The 21,903-nt window shown below is 45.0% G+C and overlaps 1 protein-coding gene across 1 annotated transcript in view; it reads right to left on the bottom strand.

Annotated features, from left to right (window-relative positions):
- Positions 1-21,903, bottom strand: part of NOP14 (NOP14 nucleolar protein) — a 224,952-nt gene that overhangs the window by 188,004 nt on the left and 15,045 nt on the right. The window contains 1 exon segment of the mRNA XM_030191134.1: positions 18,850-18,984. Coding sequence (XP_030046994.1) covers positions 18,850-18,984 — 135 coding nt within the window.

Consider the following 21,903-nt stretch of genomic DNA (forward strand, 5'->3'; position numbering starts at 1 on the left):
ACTGCACCTGTGTGTGTTAAGCCTCTCTGTGCTTCAGTATGCTTTCTGCCTGGGTTTTGGTTTGTGTGCCTCTTGCCCTCTGGTGGCCAGACCTGGTGGCTGCATTGGACTGTCTGTGTGCTGTTTCCCGTTCCAAACTTCAGCCCAGTCCAGTCCGGATCTTCCGGCCTGCCAGACTTGCTTGTCTTGTTTGAGACTGCACAGCACCTGTAGCTGCCTGGTGATTGCTGCAGCTGAATCTCAGCTGCTGCTGGGCTTATTAGCAATTTGGAAACTCTCTGCTTTGCCTTTGCATCGCCTAAGGCCCTGGTTTGTTGGTACTTGCTGCACTTCTGCCTAGTCCAGTTCATAGTCTGTATTCTTGCCTGACTCTAGTTTAGCCTTTTGTTAGCTTCTTGTACTATATTGCTTGTTTCCCAGTATTGTTTCTTGTTTGTATGTCTTTGTCTAGTTCTAGGTTGTCTGTGTTTCTTGTTCAGCAGCTGCCTGGCAGCTTTCAGTCCTGTCTCTTGTCTATCTGTGTTTGTTCCCTGTTTCAGTGGCTGCTTGCAGCTTTCAGTTCTGTCCCTTGTCTGTCTGAGAGTCCTAGTCTAGTATTCTGCCTAGCCTCCCCGTGTGTTATGGTCCTTGTGTGTATCCTGCTGGTATCCAGTTCCGGCCCTGTCCGGTAAGTCCTGCCGGCCACCTGCACTCAGGGGCTCAATTCCTGAGGAACGGTGGTCAAGTGCAGGTGAAGTCTAGCTGGCCCTGTCAGAGTTCTGCCTTATCCCTGTGTGGGGTGGTTTTGCCTGCCATTGCCGCTCCTCGGCAGTGGCCCAAGGGCTCACAAACCTAGTTCCTGCCTGGAAAACGCGACAGACGTGCACAACTCATCAGTCTCAATCTGGGCCGGTCCGGAGGAACGCTAAGGAATAGAAGATTAAGTGACTTGTACAGGGTCACAAGAAGCTACAGTGTGAATTGAACCATTAGGTTACTCCTTCACTCCCATAGGAGGAACGGAATACCCATGAGAGAGAGAGTTACATGGCTACTACCTCCGTTTCATGCAAATCTCTCTTGCATATGAATTATTTATATCCCAATTGAGTTACGTAATTTCAATCTGATTACAGCTATATTATCTGACCAAGGTAATCACTTTTAAAGTTTTATTATATCAATCTGCTTTATTAAACCATTAATGTTTAGATTACAAATTCAATCATATAAAACTTCCTATATCCTGGCTTCATTCATACTTCCATTCACTCCTACATTGTTAATCATACTAGGTAATTGCACATTAAGTACACATGCAGTGTTTCTTAAGGCTAATGGCTGCTCTTCATATACAACATCATCCTGACTATCTTCAATTAAGTATATATTGTTCTTCGATTGTCAATGATACCAGTCCAATCATTACTTAACCTTAGCACTGTTGATCTTTCTTTATTTCTATTTTTCACCATATGACAATATCCATAAATGCCTTCAAACTGTCTTCTTATATATCCATCCACACTGTGTTCTTAAATTATGCTCACCATTCCAGACTTGTAATAAAAGTCAATACCGATTCTGGTCTATTCTTCATATATCTTTCAGTCTCTCTCCTCGAGTCTCCTCTCTTTTACTTCACTCTCTCCTCCAACTGGAGGTAAGAGTTGAACCTCCTGCCACACACGCTGAAATGCATCTTCAGGGGTTGTGACTTTACGCTGTTCGCTTATGTTACTGCATTATACTCGGACAGGCCCCGGAGGATCCCTCGCTGAGATTCAGAGAGAAAATGGCAACCAGGAGTCAAAAGACGTCATTCACATTCACACTCGACTTATATTCCGCCAGTGTCGCTATGCTCATATTAGCCCTCTCAAGTCACTTCACTGGCTCCCTATCCATTTCCGAATACAGTTCAAGTTCCTCTTAGTGACATAAGTGCATTCACTGTGCAGCTCCTCAGTACCTCTCTACTCTCATCTCTCCCTACATTCCTCCCTGGGAACTCCGTTTACTGGGTAAATCTCTCTTATCCACACCCTTCTCCTCCACTGCTAACTCCAGACTCCATTCCGTTTATCTTGCTGCACCATATGTCTGGAATAGACTTCCTGAGCCAATACGTCAAGCTCCATCTCTGGCCGTCTTCAAATTTAGGCTAAAAGCCCACCTTTTTGATGCTGCTTTTAACTCCTAACCATTACTCACTTGTTCAGTACCCTTGTTTTATCATCCCCACCTTAGTAATTCCCTTTCTTATTTGTCCTGTCTGTCTGTCCTAATTAGATTGCAAAGCTCTGTCGAGCAGGGACATGCGTATGTCTAGTAGTGCTATAGAAATGATTAGTAGTAGAAGTAGAAGGAACCAGATCTGCCATGGCCAGTACAGTGCGATCAGAATCATGGTTCCGCAGTATTGCTCGAGTTTCAACAGACTTCCCCACTAGAGGTATGGGAGGATATGCATACAGAAGACCAATCAACTGAGGAGGAAGGCATTCGACGCGTCTGTCATGGGCCTGAAGCCTGGAACAGAACTAAGGGACCTTGTGGTTGATCTGAGTGGCAAAGAGATCCACTGAGGGGGTGCCCTACGCTCCGAAGATCTTGGAGGCAATGCCCATATTGAGAGACAACTCGTGTGGTTGCATTATCCTGCTCAATCTGTCAGCCAGGGTGTTGTTTTTGCCCACAGATAAGTGGCTCGAAGGAACATGCCATGCAGGCGAGCCCAATGCCACATCCGGAAGGCCTCCTGACACAGAAGGCGCGATTTGGTGTCCCCCTGCTTGCTGGTGTAATACAAGGCAACCTGATTGTCTGTTTGGATTAATACAATTTGATGAGATAACCAATCTCTGAAAGCCTTTAGAGTGTTCCAGATCGCCCAGAGCTCCAGGAGATTGATCTGAAGATTTGTTTCCTGGGTGGTCCAAACACCTTGGGAGTAAAGCCCATCTACATGAGCCCCCCCCCCCCCCCCCCCCAGCCCAGGAAAGATGCATCAGTCAGCAGCACCTTTTGTGGCTGAGGAATTTGCAATGGAAGTCCCAGAGTCAAATTGGATTGAATGGTCCACCACTGAAGAGAGCGTACAAGCTCTGGGGACACTTGATGACATCTTCCAGGCTCCCTATGAGGACCCTGAGAAGCCAGGGTCCATTGAGCTGATCTCATGTGGAAGCCATATGGCCCAACAATCTCAATATCTGCTAAGCTGTGACCTGCTGAGAGGCTCGAACTCTGGAAGCGAGTGTGACAAGACGGTCCGCTCTCATCTCTGGAAGGTAGGGTCAAACCTTCTGTGTATCAAGCAGGGCTCCTATGAACTCCAATTGCTGGACAGGGAAATGATGGGGCCTGGGGTAGTTCAAAACGAACTAGTAGCTTGAGCACCCGAATAGGCCTCCGCATGGACTCCTGAGCACCATTCAGAGAGGTGCTCTTTACCAGCCAATCACTGAAATACGGGAACACATGGGCTACCAGTCTGCGCAGCGACAGTGCAACTATCGCTAGACATTTGGTGAAGATCCTGGGAGCGGACACAAGGCCTAATGGCAATACACGGTACTGAAAGTGATGTGTTCCCCAGTCGAAATCAAAGATCTCGGTGGGCTGGAAGTGAGTATATGCATCTTTAAGTCCAGAGAGCATAGCCAATTCATTTCCTGAATCATTGAGAGAAGGGTGCTCAGGGAAACCATACTGAACTTTTCTCGGACTAGGAATTTGTTCAGAGCCCTTAGGTCTAGGATGGGACGCATACCCACTGTTTTCTTTTGAAAAAGGAAGTACCTGGAATAGAATCCCTGCCCTTCCTCCCCTGACGGAACAGGCTTGACCATGTGGGCCTTAAGAAGGGCCGAGAGTTCCTCTGCAAGTACCTGCCTGTACTGACAGCTGAATGAATGAGCTCTCAGTGGGCAATTTGGAGGTTTCGAGTACCAATTGAGGGCGTATCCGAGACAGACTATTTGAAGAACCCACTGGTTGGAGGTTATAAGAGCTCATCTTTCTTGAAAAAATTTCAGCCTGCCCTGGACCGGCAAGTTGCCCAGGACGGACACTTTTACTGTGGCTATGCTCTACTGGAACCAGTCAAAAACCTTGTCCCTTGCTTTGTCTGGGGAGCAGCAAGGGTCTTAGGCACATGCTGTTAATGTGAACGAGCACACTGGGGTTGAGCTTGAGCAGGCTGGTGAGCCAAGAGGTTGTACCTACGCCTCTGATAGTAATAGGGACTCCTCCTTGGTTTGCCAAAAGTCCTCCTAGCTAAGGAGGTAGATGCAGAAGGCGCCCGGCGGGAGAGAGAAGAGATGGTTATCAGTATGTTTTTTTAATTTGGTCTGCAATCTCCTCAACTTTCTCTCCAAAAAGGTTACTCCCCCCTGGCATGGGGCATCCGCCACCCTCTGCTGAACAGAATGCTCCAAGTCAGAAACAAGCAGTTATGAGAGTCTGCACATTGCTATAGTCTGGACAGAGATCCTGGGTGCCCCACCAAAAGTGTCTTAAGTGCTCCTGGCCAAGTAAACAGCAGAAGGTGTGTCGAAAGTAACCAACCAGCGAGTGACTCGGCCTGCACCTGAGGGAGTGTCTCAGCCAGATCTGACAACTTGCGCACCAAGTTTTGCAAGTAGATGCTTGCAAAGGGCTCGTAGGATTGTATTTGGGAGATGAACATTGAGGCCTGGAACATCTTTCTCTCAAAAGAATCCAGGGTTCTAGCTTCTCCATCTGACGCCGCCGAGGCATAGTCCCTGGAACTCCTGGCTCCTTTGAGAGCAGATTCCACCACCATGGAATTGTGAGGCAACTGAGGCTTATCAAATCTAGGTGTGCTGTGGATCCGGTACATAGAATAGATCTTTTTGGGCAGTACTGGGACTGGCAGAGGTGACTCTCAGTTCCTGACAAGGACTTCCTCGTGTACCTCGTGGAGAGGGACAGTCACAGCCTCCATAGGAGGAGAACAGTAGTCCAGGACCTCGAGCATCTTGGCCCTGGGCTCGTCCTCCACTTCTAAAGGAAATGGAATGGCATCAGCCATTTACTTTACAAAAGATGGAAATGAAAGGCTCTCTAGGGGAGACTTTCTCCTTTCAGGTGGAAGGGAGGGTTCAGACGGTATCCCATAAGACTCGTCTGAGAAAAGGTACCCAGTAAAAAACTAAGAAAATACAAGAAAAAGGAAAACAAAGCTCAGCGAACGGACCACCAAGAAGGCAATGTCACGTCTGTGGCCGTGACCACCCTCAGACTTACCTTATTTCTGGGGGTCAGCTTCTAAGCTGGCTTCTGCCTATCCTTTCTGGAGTAGTTTTCCTTCTGTGCACTGGCTGCTTCCAGCATGTTTCTAATTACTCCACACTACTGCACCTGGGGGTGCTGCCTGAGTTAGCTCTACCTCTGTCTCCAGCCTGGCTCTGTTTGCTCCTCTGTGCTGCACCTAGGTATTCTAAGTCTCTCTATGTTCTGTGTGCGCTCTGCCTGCTCCTTGGTTTGTGCTCCTCTCACCCGTGGCCAGAGCCAGTGGCTGCCATAGTTTGTCTTACTGTTCCTACCCGTTCCAGACTTTAGCCCAGTCCGGTCCGGTTCTTCCAGGCTGCCGGACCTGTCTCTCTTGTTTGTGCCTGAGAGCATCCGTAGTTGCTCCTCAGGTGTTGAAGGGCTTTATTAATCACTTAGAGACTGCAGCCTTGGCCTTTGCATGGTCTAAGGTCCCTGGTATGTTAGAGTGCTCTGTGCACTGCTACCTTGTCCAGTTCAGTGTGAGTTTCTAGCTTGTTACTAGTAGCTTGGGCATAGCTTTTCTTGTTGGCTTGTGTACAGCTTTACTAGTTCTCCTGTGTGTTGTGTTGTGTGAGTTCCTAGCGTGTGACTAGTTAGCTTGGGCATAGCTTTTCTTGTTGGCTTGTGTACAGCTTTACTAGTTCTCCTGTGTGTTGTGTTGTGTGAGTTCCTAGCGTGTGACTAGTTAGCTTGGGCATAGCTTTTCTTGTTGGCTTGTGTACAGCTTTACTAGTTCTCCTGTGTGTTGTGTTGTGTGAGTTCCTAGCGTGTGACTAGTTAGCTTGGGCATAGCTTTCTTGTTAGCTTGTGTACAGCTTTACTAGTTTTCCTGTGTGTTGTGTTGTGTGAGTTCCTAGCGTGTGACTAGTTAGCTTGGGCATAGCTTTCTTGTTAGCTTGTGTACAGCTTTACTAGTTTTCCTGTGTGTTGTGTTGTGTGAGTTCCTAGCGTGTGACTAGTTAGCTTGGGCATAGCTTTCTTGTTAGCTTGTGTACAGCTTTACTAGTTTTCCTGTGTGTTGTGTTGTGTGAGTTCCTAGCGTGTGACTAGTTAGCTTGGGCATAGCTTTCTTGTTAGCTTGTGTACAGCTTTACTAGTTTTCCTGTGTGTTGTGTTGTGTGAGTTCCTAGCGTGTGACTAGTTAGCTTGGGCATAGCTTTCTTGTTAGCTTGTGTACAGCTTTACTAGTTTTCCTGTGTGTTGTGTTGTGTGAGTTCCTAGCGTGTGACTAGTTAGCTTGGGCATAGCTTTCTTGTTAGCTTGTGTACAGCTTTACTAGTTTTCTTGTGTTTAGCTTTCTGGTTTTCCCGTGTGTGTTTTCCTTTGTTTCTGGAGCTTCAGCCCTAGTCCTGTCCGCTGCCAGTACTCCTTGCTACTGGAGCTCCAGCCATAGCCTTGCTACTTGACCTGACCATTGCCTGAATCTGACTACTCTCTGCCTGAACCCCGATACTTGCTGCCTGCTGCCTGAACCCGGATATTCTCTGCCTGTGGCCAGACCTGACTATTGCCGGAACCTGGACATTCCCTGCCTGTTTGCCTTGCTTTCGCCTAGGTGCCTGGGGCACTTCTGTATCCTGATTCCTGTTGTTCCTGCTTGCTAGTTCCAGTTCCGGTTTTCCTGTAAGCCCTGCCGGCTGCCCAAACCTGAGGGCTCAACCCTCGGGGAACGGTGGCTAAGCGTAGGTGAAGCCTAGGTCCAGTGTGTTCCTGTCCAGCGGGTTCCGGGTCCCGTGTGTTCCAATCCAGTGCGCACCCGTCCGGTGCGTTCCAGTCCTGTGTAGTCCAGTGCAGAACTCTAGTCCGGGGTTCCAGTCCAGCCTTGCCTCGTCTCTGCTTTGAAGGTGACCTTGCCTGCCACTGCCGCTCCACGGTAGTGGTCCAAGGGCTCACAAACCCAGTGCTTCCAGGGAAGAAGCCTGACAGGCAAAGAAATACACACCAGAGGCACAAAAGAAGTTCTTGGACTGTGAGAAAAGCGCAACCTCTCCTCACCACGGTAAAAAAAAAAAAAAGCAGGCGGGAGGGCACTCGCACATATGCAGTGGAGCATCTCTCACACTCCACAAAGCTCTTCTTATATTCGTCATAAGACACAGACCGTGCAACGTGGCCTGCGTTACCCGAGGATAGGCCTGCTTGAAGAATGCCCTGTACATTAGTCAACCCAAAAGAGTTTGCATCAGTTCCAACTAATTCAGAAAGCGGCACCATGACTGATAGAAGGCTGCAAACAATGTGACCACATGGTTTCTGGTGAGCAGCCACCCGGAAAGTTCCCACCCACCAATTCTCCTCCGGGGCAACTCCCACCTAGGGCAATTCCCCCAGGACAATTCCCACAAGAGGGAAAATTCTCACCCAGGACTCCCTCTCCCCCCCCCCCCTAGGACAATTCCCCCAAGAGGGAAAATTCCCACCCAGGACTCCCTCGCCGGTCTCCCTGCCCCCCACCCTGGTCATTCCTCACCCTCCCTATCCTTTTTATTTTTTTTTTACCTTTGATTTCATTCTTGTTCACCTCTCTTTTTTGTTTTGTGAGTGAATTCCCATAATTCTTGGTGGGTGTGTCACGTTTCAGATGCTAACAGGGAGGATCATTTGTGAAACAGACAGATGTACACAGAGGAAGTTTAATAACAGAATAACTTTTCATAGGTAGAGTAGTATTTTGTTATAATTTGTAATTTGTGTCATTTTGAGGGGCTGATTATTGGGACACCTAGCATGTCTAGTGCTCAACATTCAGAGTTTCTACCCACCTATTTATTTACTTATATCCCACATTAAACATGAATTAGGTTGAAACCTGAGAGCATTTTAAATAATTTTTCCTGTGCCTTCATTTTCCATTTAGTGGTAGGCAGGATGTAGTTTGGGGAGGGGGGACCTTGCTCCCTCCCAAACTGCATGTCTGGAAGGAGAAAGGTATGTGTAAAAGGTAATTTGGGGGGGGGGGGATGCTCTAGAAGGGAAAAAGGAAGGAGATTAATTGACCTAGTGTGTTTTTTTTTTTGGTGGGGGGGGGGGGTGATTTACGGGTGGGAATTGGTTCAGTGGTAATTGTCCTAGGTGAGGACTGTCCAGGTAGGAACAGACCACATCACATCCTTCCTGCAAAAAAACTACACTGACTACCAGTACCTTACAAGGGCTAAATTATGTTTGATTTTCAAGGACTTTAGACAAAATGGGCAAGAGTACTTTAAAAAGTTAACCCTTTACATACCTTTGAGACCTCTAAGGTCCTCTCAAGGAGCATCACTATCTGTATCCTCATCAAAAGAAATTGTACAATATAATACATGCCGACAAGCCTTCTCAGGAGTAGCCCCCACACTCTGGAATTTACTCCTAGAAGGGCTACGTGTAACTTGAGACTACCTCTACTTCAGGAAGCAGGTGAAAGCCTGGCTCTTCTCCCAAGCCTTCAATACATAGGGTGACTGACTATACATCAATTCTGCACCTGGACTAGCTTGCTACAAACACTGTAACTTAGACCAGTTCCTTATATCTTATTTAACTGTACAAAGAACTTGCCTTGAGCTTAGCCACCCATCTATTTATCCCAACTGACTGTACCACCTATCTAATCCCCATCTATATATTGTAAAGGGGTCAGCTTCCTCCGCTCTGTGTTGGGGCCGGCAGCCCTGTTAGGTTCACAGGTTTCCAGCAAAGAACCAGACTGCCATACAGACTTAAGACTAAAGTGCTTTATTCTCAATTCAGTTCCACTCTCAAAATTGAAATGCAGTTCACAAACAGGGTTCAGGCCGGGTTCACAATTCTAGCTAACATTCAGTTCCTTAACAGTTCAGGCCCACTTCCTTTGCAATACACCTCCCCTCTCCCTCAGAAGGGCTCAGTCAAAATTCAGCCTGCTGTTCTATACATCCCAATAATTCAACCCTTTCACAAACAGTCTCTTCAAAGGAAACCACTACTTAATGCCCCTGTCCTCTTCACAGCACCCAAGAGGACCCTGTATCAAACAGGGCTGGCAGCTTTCCTCCTACCTCACAGCAGCACACCCCTGTGGCCTCTCACACTGCCTTCATGTGCTGGTCAGGGTTACATCTACATTCTCACACTCCATGGTAGCTTACTCTTCCCCAAATCCAAAAAGGCAGGAGGAGCCTCCTCGGAAAATCAAAACAAAACAGCAAAAGTAGAGGCTGACAAATGTACAAACCAATGGGGAGATAACATCAAAGAGCAGTTTACTCAGAATATTCATATCAAGGACCCAACACGGTCCGTGTTTCGGCGTCAAAGCGCCTGCCTCAGGGGTCACAAGCAACTTTCTCTGAAAAGAAGCTGATTGGCTTGGATAAATCCTTTTTGTATGCACATGGTTATATAACAGTTAAATCCACAGAGAGAACAAACAACACCTTGTCACAAGGGGTTGTTTGCTGATCGGTTTGCTGTTTTGTTTTTTTTTATTTGTTAAACTTTTTATTGATATTCCAACAAAATATTACACTAATAAACAATATTCCTATACATAGCTCATCTGCAACATTCAAGCTTTGTTAACATTCTTTTATTTTTCCCCCTTCCCCATTATTCTCCGACCCCCCCTTCCCCCTTTCCCTCCCTCCCCTCCCCCCATTAGCTCACCTAATCGTAACCATTCCTCCGCATTGGGCTTATATTTTCCCTTTCGCCTATCAGTCATATTTTCCATTCCCATTTCTGCTGCATTAATTGTCTATGGAATTCCATGGTTTTCATCTGAATCATATGCAGTTCCGCTCTCCATTTTTTAAGTTCTACTAATTGTTGGGGTCTCCCCTCTCTTTGATGTATAGCTTCCATTCTCGCTAGTTGCCTCCGACTTTCTACCTCCATCTCTGCCCTCTGTTTCTTCCTGTGAGCCCCCTTTTTAATTAAGACCCCCCTCACTACTGCTTTTAAAGCATCCCACATTATCCCATCCGTTACCTCCCCCGTATCATTTAATGGTGTTCCTAATTTCTTGGCACTCAGATTCTCCATCTAATAAAGTTTCATTGAGTCTCCAGATTTGTCCTGATCTTTGCTTACCCAACCCCTCTAATGTGACCCATACTGCTGCATGATCAGAGGCATGTATACTCTCAATCTCTGCCTCCTTTATATCTCCCCACATGCTCCAGCTACCCCAAATTGCATCTATTATGGCATATGTCCCCTGTACATGGGCATAGTGTGTGTACTGGCACTGTCCTGGGTGTTGTAAACGCCATATGTCTATTACGTCTAATTCGCGCAACAGTCTAAGAAATTGGCGCCCATTATACCCCTCTCCCCCATCTGTCCTGTCAGAGTGGTCCATGGTCCCCGCCGCATGGTTGAAGTCTCCCCCCAGCATTACCACTCCTTCTACAAAGGGAATCAGGTCTGCCCGAGTGGTATCAAAGTATCTCCCTTGTCTGGTGCATACATGTTTATTAAAGTGATATTGCGATTGTTGACCTTCCCCCTGACTGCAAGGCATCGACCTTCTCTGTCCTTATACACAGCCTCTTTAACAAACTGCAAATGTTCTTTCACATAAATCACTAAACCTCCCGTCTTATTTCCCCTAGTATCAGCCAATGTAAACCCCTCCCCCAGCCCTTTGTTCATAATAAGTGCTTCATCCTTCTTCCTAATGTGGGTTTCCTGCAACATTATTATATCACAGTTCAATCTACGCAGTTCTCTGAAAATTATACTTCTCTTACCCGGGTTGTTTAATCCATTTACATTCCATTACCCAATACGTAGTCCTCTATCGCTGATCCCTCCCCTGTTCCCCCCACCTCCCACCCCCCCACTCTCCCCATCAACTGGCATCCGCTCTTTCATGCCAGTATTCCCCTTAAGGAAGCACGTCACCCTCTGAGCTTGACTGCCCGATCTCCTAATCATATATGCATTCCCTCCTTTATTTATTTTGCCTTCCCCCTTCCCTTCTATTAGAACTTGTTTAAGCATTTACCCCAACATCTTATATATAACCTTTCAACTTGTTTCATCTTCACTCCCACTTACTACAGTGGAAACTCATTCAAAGTCAATATTCAGTCCTTATCAGCTTCAGGTGGCATCATCCTTCTCCACTGAATCTTTGCATTTCATGCTGGGAGACGGTTCCTCCTCCCTACAGCCATCTGCCAACCCATCTGATCTTTTCTCCCTGTGCTGCCTTGGGATTGCTGTATGGTTTTTTTCCTCTCTGGGGACATCCGTACATCCCATCTCCTTTAAGACTTTCCACGCTCCTTGCGGTGACTGAAGACGGCGGGTGGTACTCCCCACCGTTACTTGCAGCCCAAAAGGAAACAGCCAGCGGTAGCGTAATCCAGATTTTTGTAAGTAGCTCGTGATGTCCTTAAAGTTTCTTCTGCGCTGTAGCGTTTGTCTAGCCAGATCCTGATATATCCGGATCTTAGCCGTGTTCCAAGTTATCTCCCCCAGTTCTCTCGCTTTTCTCCAAATTTTCTCTTTAACTGGGAACCTGAGAAAACAGGCTACTATATCTCTTGGCAATCCTTTCCTTGGTGCACCTAGGCTTCTGTGCGCCCTTTCCAGTTCCACAGGTGCATTCTCTCGGCCCTCTCCTGCATTAGAGTCCTACATCTTTATACTGGTCCTCCTCCGGAATGCCTCTGAATCTCAAGTTGCACCTTCTAGTGCGATTTTCAAGGTCTTCCAGCCTGTCTTCCATATCCACTCTTGTTTGCTGTTCATTTTGTATGGAGCCCCGGAGGTCCCGCACTTCCAGCGATATGGCCTCCGTTTCTGCCAGCCTGTTTCCGATTTCCTTGATTTCTTCACGCAATTCCGCTACCGCCGTCTGAATGCTACGTCTTGTTGTCACCATTTCAGTTTTTAATTCTGTAAACCATCTGGCGAAATTGTTCTTGCTAATTTCTGCCACGCTCTCAAACTGCTCTTCAAGGTCCTGGTCCGATTTGCTTTCTGCATTCGCCATCTTGGCCCCTCAAGATCGGAGACCGGCTCCTTTTGTAGCGCTCGCTGTCTCGGTCGTAAACTTAAATTTTGCCAGCTTTTTCTTTGCTGCCATGAGTTTAGCGTTGGTTCTTTTATAATAGGAGTGATTTTTTCGCTTTTTAACACGAGGAATGCTTCGATTTTGCTCTAGAGACGACAGAGCATACTGATCAAGCAGCCATCTCTTCAGCTGACGTCACTTCCTCCTCGGTTTGCTGTTTTTTTTGTTCTCTCCGTGGCAGCTTCTCTCTCAATCAGCCACCCAGAAAACTCTCCCCCTCTCACAGCTGGAGGGAATTATAAACCGGCGATGCAGCTAAAGGACTGAGCTTCACCTCCCCTTCTCCCTCTAGTGGGGAAGGGAGTAACTGGCTCCCCTAGCACTGAGCCACTGCTCCCCCTGCTGGGGTTGGAAATCCATTCCACCCTTTTGGGGCTACCCTCCTCTCTCCTGCTTGCAAGGACTTCTAGGAACCGTAGTTCAGGGATTAGCTGCTTCTCTGTGGGGCCCCGAGTGCTAGCTTTGTCACAATATCTGCACTCAGCCCCTTACCTAGGTAAGCTGTATTGTAGAAAAGCAATGGCATCATATCTCTGTTACTTGAATGTTCTAATGCATGCTTAGCATTACGTTGACATCATGTTATATCTTATTTGAATTTCAGTACTGTTAAATGTGTATACTTTTTACAGTGTTTCGTGGTAGTCCTATTATTAGGTTTTAAATTTGCTGTTCTCAAGTTTACATCATCTATTGTATTTTATTTTTATATTTGGTCATTTTACTATTGTCATGCTATTAACAAAATTGTAAGTTTTATGTTAAATTGTACCTGTTGTACACCGTCTTGGGTGAATCTCTTAATAAAGGAAATCAATAAATCTCAATCAATAAATAAATAATACGGGTTTTGTTAATTTACATTAGAAGTATTAGCAAAAGAAGGGTGGTAGGGAGACAATTTGTGGAAGGAAGAGAGGATGGCAAAGAGGGTTAGAGGCGAGTTTGTGTCCGATGAGCCTAACAGTCTTGGCTGACTACTGGAAAAGCAGGAGGGCATATGCACAGAAGCTGTACATTCTTTAATATAAATATATGTAAAAGTCGATTTATAACTACAATAAGTCACTACAAAATTTTTAAAAATATTCAGAAATTGTATGTAATTTTGTTGTATTGATATTATTTTCCTCTTCTCTCATCACTTCCACCACCTTCCACAGTCTCATTTCCCTCTTTGGTTTCTCCTATCTCCCCAACTGGTGTTCACTCGCCCTCTTTCTTCCATTCTCTATCCCTCCCTCACACCTGTTGCTCCCCAACAGACCATACAAGGGCCACCAGATGACACCCCACAATAGTAAGATAGACTCCTACAGAGGATGGCATCTAAAGAGATGCTAGAAAAAAAACTGGTACTGTCCAGAGTAGCAGTGGAAGAAGCCAATCCAATATGCTAGAAAACTGCTTGTGAGAACCTGCACAGAAGCAAAACTAACTCCTCATTGATTCATTTCAAGATTCAGATTCTGCAGACATTATCCAGAGGAACACTTTAAGTGGTGGTGTATCATCTATACTTATGCAGTCAAAACTGGAATGACTCAATCTTCCATAAAAGGACAGTCTTAAAAGCCTTCTATACATTTAACTTTAGCATTCATTCTAGTAATGATCATTTATAGTTTATTATATTTACTATACCATTACAATTGCAGAGCAAGCCAAAACAGTTTACATTACACAATATAAAACATTAAAAATAACTAAAAACTCCATAAAATTATAGGAAAGTATACAAACAATGAAGGCAATCTTGTATTCACAGTAGAACTCCAGAGGCATGAACCTCATATTCAATCTTAAAATTTATTTTTTACATTAAATTTTTATTAAGGGCTTGAACATTACAAATTCCGTGTAACATACAGTAATAAACTGGTATTAAACAAAAGGTGATCTTCCAAATACAAAACTAAACCCCCCCCCCCCAAAGCCCTCCCCCCTTACCTCCATTGTGCTTAGGGAGCAAGCTCTGAGCACTCCGTGGTTCCTTCGGAGTACATCACCCCATTCAGGCAAAAACCCCAAAGCAACTCTCCCAAAGCACAACTAACCCTAAATCCACCCCCCCCCCCCCCCCAGGTTCACTTTAAGTGTCCTTCAGCAACCGATCTAAATGTACCCATTCTTCAGCAGTGGGGGTCAAATCACCCAAATTGACAATCTGTTAATTTCTCCAGTTCTCCCAACAGTTTTAATTTCAAGAGCCAGCTGTTTAAGGAAGGTCCTCTGTCCTGTTTCCAGTGAGCAGCTATAAACAGTCTTCACCGCCACTATGCATAGACGTTTGAGATGATGCTGCCATTTCAGGCCTCTTCGATTACCCCATCCAGGCAAACACCATTTAGAATCCACAAGGGAACAGTACATCAAGAGTTGAGGACAAACTTTATGTAATTCCCTGCCAAAACCCCTGAAGCTGACCACATGACCACCAGACATGGAAAAAGGTGCCTATGGCCGATCCACACCTCCAACACAGGTCTGTGGAACCAGGGAACATAGCCCGTATCCTGTCTCGTGTGTAGTACCATCTACGCAATACTTTGAATGCATTTTCTTTAATCAAGACACATATAGAAGCTTTTCTCAACTCCATGAAAATTGCTTGCCAATCACTCACACTTAGTTCACACACCAGATCCCTTTCCCACATCTGCCTATATGGAAACTTAAAGAAATCGTTCCCCCCATATAAAATGGTATAAATGAGTAAGGGTCCCCCCAAGCATCCCCATGGACGCCCATAAGTTTTCTAAGTGTTCAGTTTCATCAGGGTCCACTTTCAGCCACCCCTGACTAGAGATGTCAGTGCTTAACTTGAAGTAGGGAAATAGATCTGTGGGAGATAGCCCATGTGACTCCCTTAGATCCTCAAAGGAACGCATTTCCCCAACATCTAAAAAAATCCCAAAATTTAAGGTCACAACGAGCCCAGTCAACAAATATCCCTCTTCTCAAACCTGCCGGGAATCCTGGTTCCTGAGTGATATGTGCAAAAGAGGAAGAAGCACAAGAGCCCTTCAACTTAGTTTTTAAGAGACTCCACAGAGACAACAAATGTAGGACAAATGGATTGGATACCAACCATTTATAGGCTCGACTAGAGAGAGATGCCAAGAGCCGCGTCAAGGAAAAAATCCTTCACAAAGTATTGTTCTAAAGTTGTTGTGGGGGACTGCCCCCTCTGGCACCAGTTAGATATGAGCTTTAATTGCGCAGCCCAATAGTACCACACTAAATTGGGCATTCCCCTTCCTCCCAGATCCACCAATCCCCACATCACTTTCTTAGCTAGTCTTGAAGGGCTGCCGCCACCCCCACCCCCCCTAAAATACAAGTGGAGATTTCAGACTGAAGTCACACGAGTTCCACTCTCGGTACTGCCAGGGGGACAGTTTGAAACAGGAATAGTAACCTAGGCAACAAGTTCATTTTTACTGCTGAAATCCTACCCCACCACAAGAGCCAACTATTCTTCCAATTATTCAGATCCTAGCGTAACTGTTGGAATAAAGGGGTATAATTCAAAGCATATAATTTAGACAGATCTTTAGACATCTGCACACCCAGATAACGAAAGCTAACCCACGCTCTGCGAAAGGCAAAGGATTGTAACAATCTATCCTCGTCGCCTCTGAGATGGTGATACCCTGGAGTTCTGACTTGTCATAGTTAACTTTAAACCCCAACATTTTCCCAAAACTATTAAGCTCCCTTATTATTATAGGCAGGATCAACTGGGGTGCTCTCACATAAAACAGTATGTCATTAGCAAATAAAGCAATTTTGTGTTCCAAGCCCCCTATCTGAATCCCCTTTATATCGGGCAGGGAATTAATCCTTTGAGCAAAGGGTTTGATAGACAATGCAAATAACAGAGGAGAAAGTGGGCAACCTATCTGGTTTCCCTTATTATGGGGAATAGTGAAGGGTAGCCTCCATTGACCTTAATACAAACCACAGGAGCTTCATATAGACACTGCAACCATCTTATGAATTTAGGGCCGAAGCCCATAAATCACAAGACCTCCCACAAGTACAGCCATTTGACCCTATCGAATGCCTTTTCAGCATCCGAGGTCAACAGGGCTAATGAGTCCCCCTGAATCCGTGCCCCCCCTGAGTAAATTTATAGTCAATCTTATATTGTCCGCTACCTGGCATCGGGGTACAAAGCCAAATTGATCTGTATGGATAAGTTGGGGGAGCACCCTGCCTAGGCGATCGGCCGTAATCTTTGCTAAAATCTTTATATCGATGTTGAGTAGGGAAATCGGCCTGTAAGAGCCACAGACTGTGGGGTCTTTACCAGGTTTAAAGATTATCGAGATCCCCGCCTCATGCATGCTGGACAGGAGGGAATGATCTGCAAAACAAGCATTACCTACCCTCCTTAGAATAGGAGCCAGCTCTAAGGAAAAGCTTATAAAATTTTGCAGTGTAACCATCCATTAACGGAGCCTTCCCCCCTTCGAGCCCTTCCATTACCCTCAAGATCTCGGCAAGGGTTATTGGCGCCTCTAACCCATCCCGATCTGCTTTGGTTATGCTGTTCAACCCATCTCTAGCTAAATATTCTAACATCTTTGATGGGAGGACTCCCTTGCCTCTAGTATACAATTTAGTATAAAACTGAACAAACTGCTCCCTGATCTCGCTATCTTGGTAGTACAGGATGTCTCTTGGCCCCTTAATTTTAGCGATGGTATGCATTGTCTGACGCTTTCTAAGATGACGGGCTAGCATTCTCCCTGCTTTGTTACTAAATTTCAATGTTAACATCTATATAAATAATTCTCACCTCCAACATTCTGAAGCTAGGGAAGCAGGGAAGCAGGGAAACACTGAAGCCCTGCACTGTTGGTAGGCTAGGCTGTCAGCACCACTCACTGTCACTCATGCACCACTCACTGTCAGTCATATACCCGCCCTCAGCCACTCCCCTTCCGCACATAATTCTCAACCCCAACGTTCTAATGAAGCTGCAACTTCCGCTTGCATGGTGGTGTAGATTGGAATTTTTCCCCATGAGTGTGTGCCCCACCCTCGCGTCACAACGTTATGACGTCAAGGGCGGATCACTGACACGCCACTGCCGAAACGGACAAGGCACACCACCCCGAACACCGTCACCGCTGCCTACAGTCCGAACCCGTCCGCCGCACACCTCCAACACCCAGCCCCTCCCAAGTCGCCAATGAACCCTCCCCCCTCCCTTACCGACTCAGGCGCCGCTGGACCTGCACACCACCTTCTATCCTCTCCCTCACTAATCGTACTCTCTCACTCCCCCCTCCCGAGTGGCCGCTGGACCACGTCCCTCACCCCCCTCACCCACCCTCCTCCCCGATAGACACTCACCGCAGCCGCAAGCTCGCTGTCACGCCACCCTCATCAACACTCCCCGCACCACCTCGCACTCATGGAAACCGATCCCTGTCATCACGACAGCTGCCATCTCGCAAACCGCCTCCCTGCAGCAGGCTGGGACCGACACTACGGCAAACAGGACAGCTGCCGTCTCGCAAACCGCCTGCCTGCAGCAGGCAAGGAACCCACGCTACGGCGAACTGCAGCCGCCTCCCCGCAGCAGGCTGGGACCGACGCTACGGCGAACAGGACAGCTGCCATCTCGCAAACCGCCTGCCTGCAGCAAGCAAGGAACTCACGGTAGGGCGAACTGCAGCCTTCTCTGGACGAGGTTCCACGACAAACAGTACCTCTACAGTGCAGCTCTGGCAGAGAGGGGCAGAAACGCCATTGTACTCGACGTGGAAAGACAAACGTCACAGCTGGGCCTTTGCTGCCCTTTGTTAACAACCTCCCACCAGCACTGACATGCCTCTTAGACGTATTTTATTGCAGAACATTGTAGTGGGGGAAGACCAAAGGACAGCAGATGCTGAAGAACAGGTAAACCAAACAAAAGAAAAAAACCCACACACCACACACACAGTGAACTCACTTTCACAAACACTCTCTCTCTGCACACTGGGGTGCAGAGAGAGTAAGTACAGAATGCAAAACCAGATTGGGGATTGGGGGGAGAGCAGGAATCAATTGCGAGGATGCAGTCACAGACACACAGATACTCGCCCCTACCCTCCGACTTCGCAACACACTCACATACACACATGATCTGTTTATGACACACATGATCTCTGAGACACCCGCCCCCTCCCCCCCTGTCAATCTCACACACACTCATGCACGACATGGATAGATGGACACTCATTGTGTATCTCTGTATCGCCCCACCCCCTTCCAAGCCCACCACACTCGCATATTCACTCTCATACAGTCACTCTCACACACACACACACACACTCTGAGGAAAAACCTTGCTAGCGCCCGTTTCATTGGTTTCAGAAACGGGCCTTTTTCCTAGTTTTTATATAAACAGCAGAACAGTACATTGACACTTTCTAGATCTGGTTTACTAATATTTTCAAAGAAAGATAAAGCAGAGAGTCTCAGGCATCTACATTTCTGTTTTGGATCTATTATCTTACCTGTCGTTCCAATGCAAATCTTTTCATCATTTTTTCTTCTGGGCTTATTTTGGTATCATATTCACCAAAGCGTTTATCAATGAAAACGCTTGATTTTCCCCTTTGCCGATATTCTTTTAGCAATGTTGCTGTACGCTGAAAAACAAGAAACCAGATATCTATACTTGCAAGGGCAGAAAAACTTGAATTTGATAACGATAACACAGGATGGTTATTGCAAACATTACAACTCTGGGCTACATTGGCAAAACGTATACTTGAATCAGGCCCCAATCTACATTCTCTTATGTTTCTCGAAGTCCCTGAAGATGGATGCTGTTGAAAATAATTTAAAACTATGTTGTGTAGATCAGTGAAACTCTACCTACTTAAAAAATACACTTCAAAATGCATTCAACAGCAAAACGTGAAAAAAATATACAAGGTTGTGGACATGAATCTACTTGTCATAGAACCTTCTTTTCTGTGGCACCGGCTACTTTGAACAACCTTCCATCTTTGACTCTTGCTGAATTATTTCATATGCTTAAACCTGATGTGAAGACTTCCCTTTCAGCAGGCTTTCGAGGGACCGTGTACCTGACAAGTCATGAAGGCTTTCCTGTAACAAATTTGTCAAGTGTGACCGTTTGATGTATATCTATATTTTATGGTTAAAGATGAATTATTTGAGCTGACTGAACTGGCTATATTGTATTGCTTGAAGATGACGTCTTGATTGATGGGATCTTTTGTATCATTTTAATGTAATTCTTTTATTTTTAGCCTGTACGACAGATAAAGCAGTTTAGTTTTCATAAACTGTAAACTGTTTTGCAAAGCACTATACATGTGTTCCAGCAAGGAACCAGAACTCCTCTCTCCCATCAGCTTCTATTTCTCCTTTTTTCATGGCATCTCTTCTCAAATCTTTTACATCTAGCTTGGAAAAGTGCTATAATCTGTCCTTGTCTTAAAGATCTTTATATGCAACTTGATAGTTTCCAATTACAGACCTGTGTCTCATGTTCCATTTGTTTCCAATATATTAGAACAACTTCATAAATATGTGGAACAATCTAAATGTGCTTCATCCAAATCTGAAACGGCATTTTTAGGGCTTACTATGTGTATCAAGACACATTTAGATCAAGATGAAACGGTAATTCTGTTCTTATAAAGATTTACCTGAAGACTCTAAGTTGATCATGCTCTACTGCTCAATAGGCAGAGGGTTTCAACATATCATTAACGATGACGCCTAGATCCCTTTCCTGGTGGGTGACTTATAATGTGGAACCTTGCATTACGTAGCTATAGTTTGGGTTCCTCTTTCCCACATGCATCCCACTTTGCACTTGCTCACATTAAACATCATCTGCCATTTAGGATAGGTGATGTGGAGTTACCTGTCAAAGATAAGAAGCATGTTTTGGGGATGGTTTTGGACACCCATGTATCAATAAAGGATCAAATTTTGAGTTTTGTAAGTTCCTCCTGTTTTCAGCTGCATTTATTAGCTAAAGAAACCAACATTATCTGGATTTGTTCAGTAGTGCAAAGTTTAGTTCTTTCGAAGATTGATTTCTGTTAACGCGTTACATTAGGAATTGCAAAATCTAGGATGCAAGCATTACAGACAATTCAGAATGCTGCAGCTAGACTGATACTTGGTGCATCGATATTTGAGCATGCATTACCTTTGCTGAAACTATTGTATTGGCTACCAATAATTTATCGGGTACAGTATAAGATTGTGATGGTTATTCATCAGATTTTTTACTCTTCTATACCATGGTATTTTAGACAACCGATTTCTGTACCATGGTATTTTAGACAAATGATTTCTGTTTATCGGCCAGCAAGGGCTTTATGATCTGAAACATCTATGCAAGTTTCAATGTCTGTAAAGTATGCCAAGAAGATATGCCCTTGGATCCCAGTTTAGTAGGACTTTAAGGGACTGACTTCTTGCTTATTGATGTGTCTCTCCCAAAGATTTCTTGTTTTTGCAATGATATGTGCAACAGCATTCTCTATTGCAGGGCCTGTGCTTTGGAATGGTTTGTCTGGTTATTTGAGATTACGTTGAAGTGTGGAGTAGTTTAAGAAACACTTGAAAACACATTTTTGTGTTAAAATGTGGATCTGAGTTGCCTAAATCAGGAAGAAACAGGAAATTACCTTTATCTGAATACAAAACAAACAGAAAAGTAGAGGATAAACACACTGACTTTCACACAGGGAGTGTCCAAACAAACCTTTACTGTGGCACAAACAAAAGACCAACATGGGCTGTGTTTCAGCGGGTATGCCCGCCTGCCTCAAAGGTCAGATACACTGTAGAATACATAACATATGATCAAAAACGTATATGGGACAGCAAATTAAAAAAACATACAAAACACAATAAATATAGAGAATAGGTTGCACAAATAACAAAAGTATAATAATAATATGATGAACCTGAGCTATTAAAATATAAATAAAATCTTAAAATGTAAGGTACAAAAAGAAAACTGTCAAATCCTAAGAACACTACATGCAAGGAAATTAATATAAATCACAAAACTATACATTAAAAATGTAGATTAAAGGGGGGTATTATAAAAAAAAAAAAGGTTACAATTAAAAGGCTATATTAACAAGGAAGACTGCTACATTCACTAAAATAGTCAAAATGGGATTACCCTAAATGATAAAGGACAAAAAATTGAAAATAGAAATGAGCTACAGAATAATAGTGTGAGCCACCTTAAAATAGCAAAGCTAAGTCAAGTGCCTGAAGCAAAAACTGCTCTGTGTTGACTTAATCAGGTATAGTCAGCTAAAAAGATGAGTAAAAAAAAAAAAAAAGACCCCCATAAAGTGACAGAAAATGTACAAGAACTCAAAAACAAACAAGCTAAAAAACATGGCAAGACCATGCGTATCCGCCACAATTCTAAATAAAACCACAGATAAAAATTACGTATCACAGGACTGCATATTTAAGGAAAGGGAAAATTAGGTTTTTACCTTGGTAATTTTCTTTCCTTTAGTCACAGCAGATGAATCCAGTAACTGATGGGTTGT

Source organism: Microcaecilia unicolor, chromosome 2 (assembly GCF_901765095.1).
Source record: "Microcaecilia unicolor chromosome 2, aMicUni1.1, whole genome shotgun sequence".
Classification (NCBI taxonomy): domain Eukaryota; kingdom Metazoa; phylum Chordata; class Amphibia; order Gymnophiona; family Siphonopidae; genus Microcaecilia; species Microcaecilia unicolor.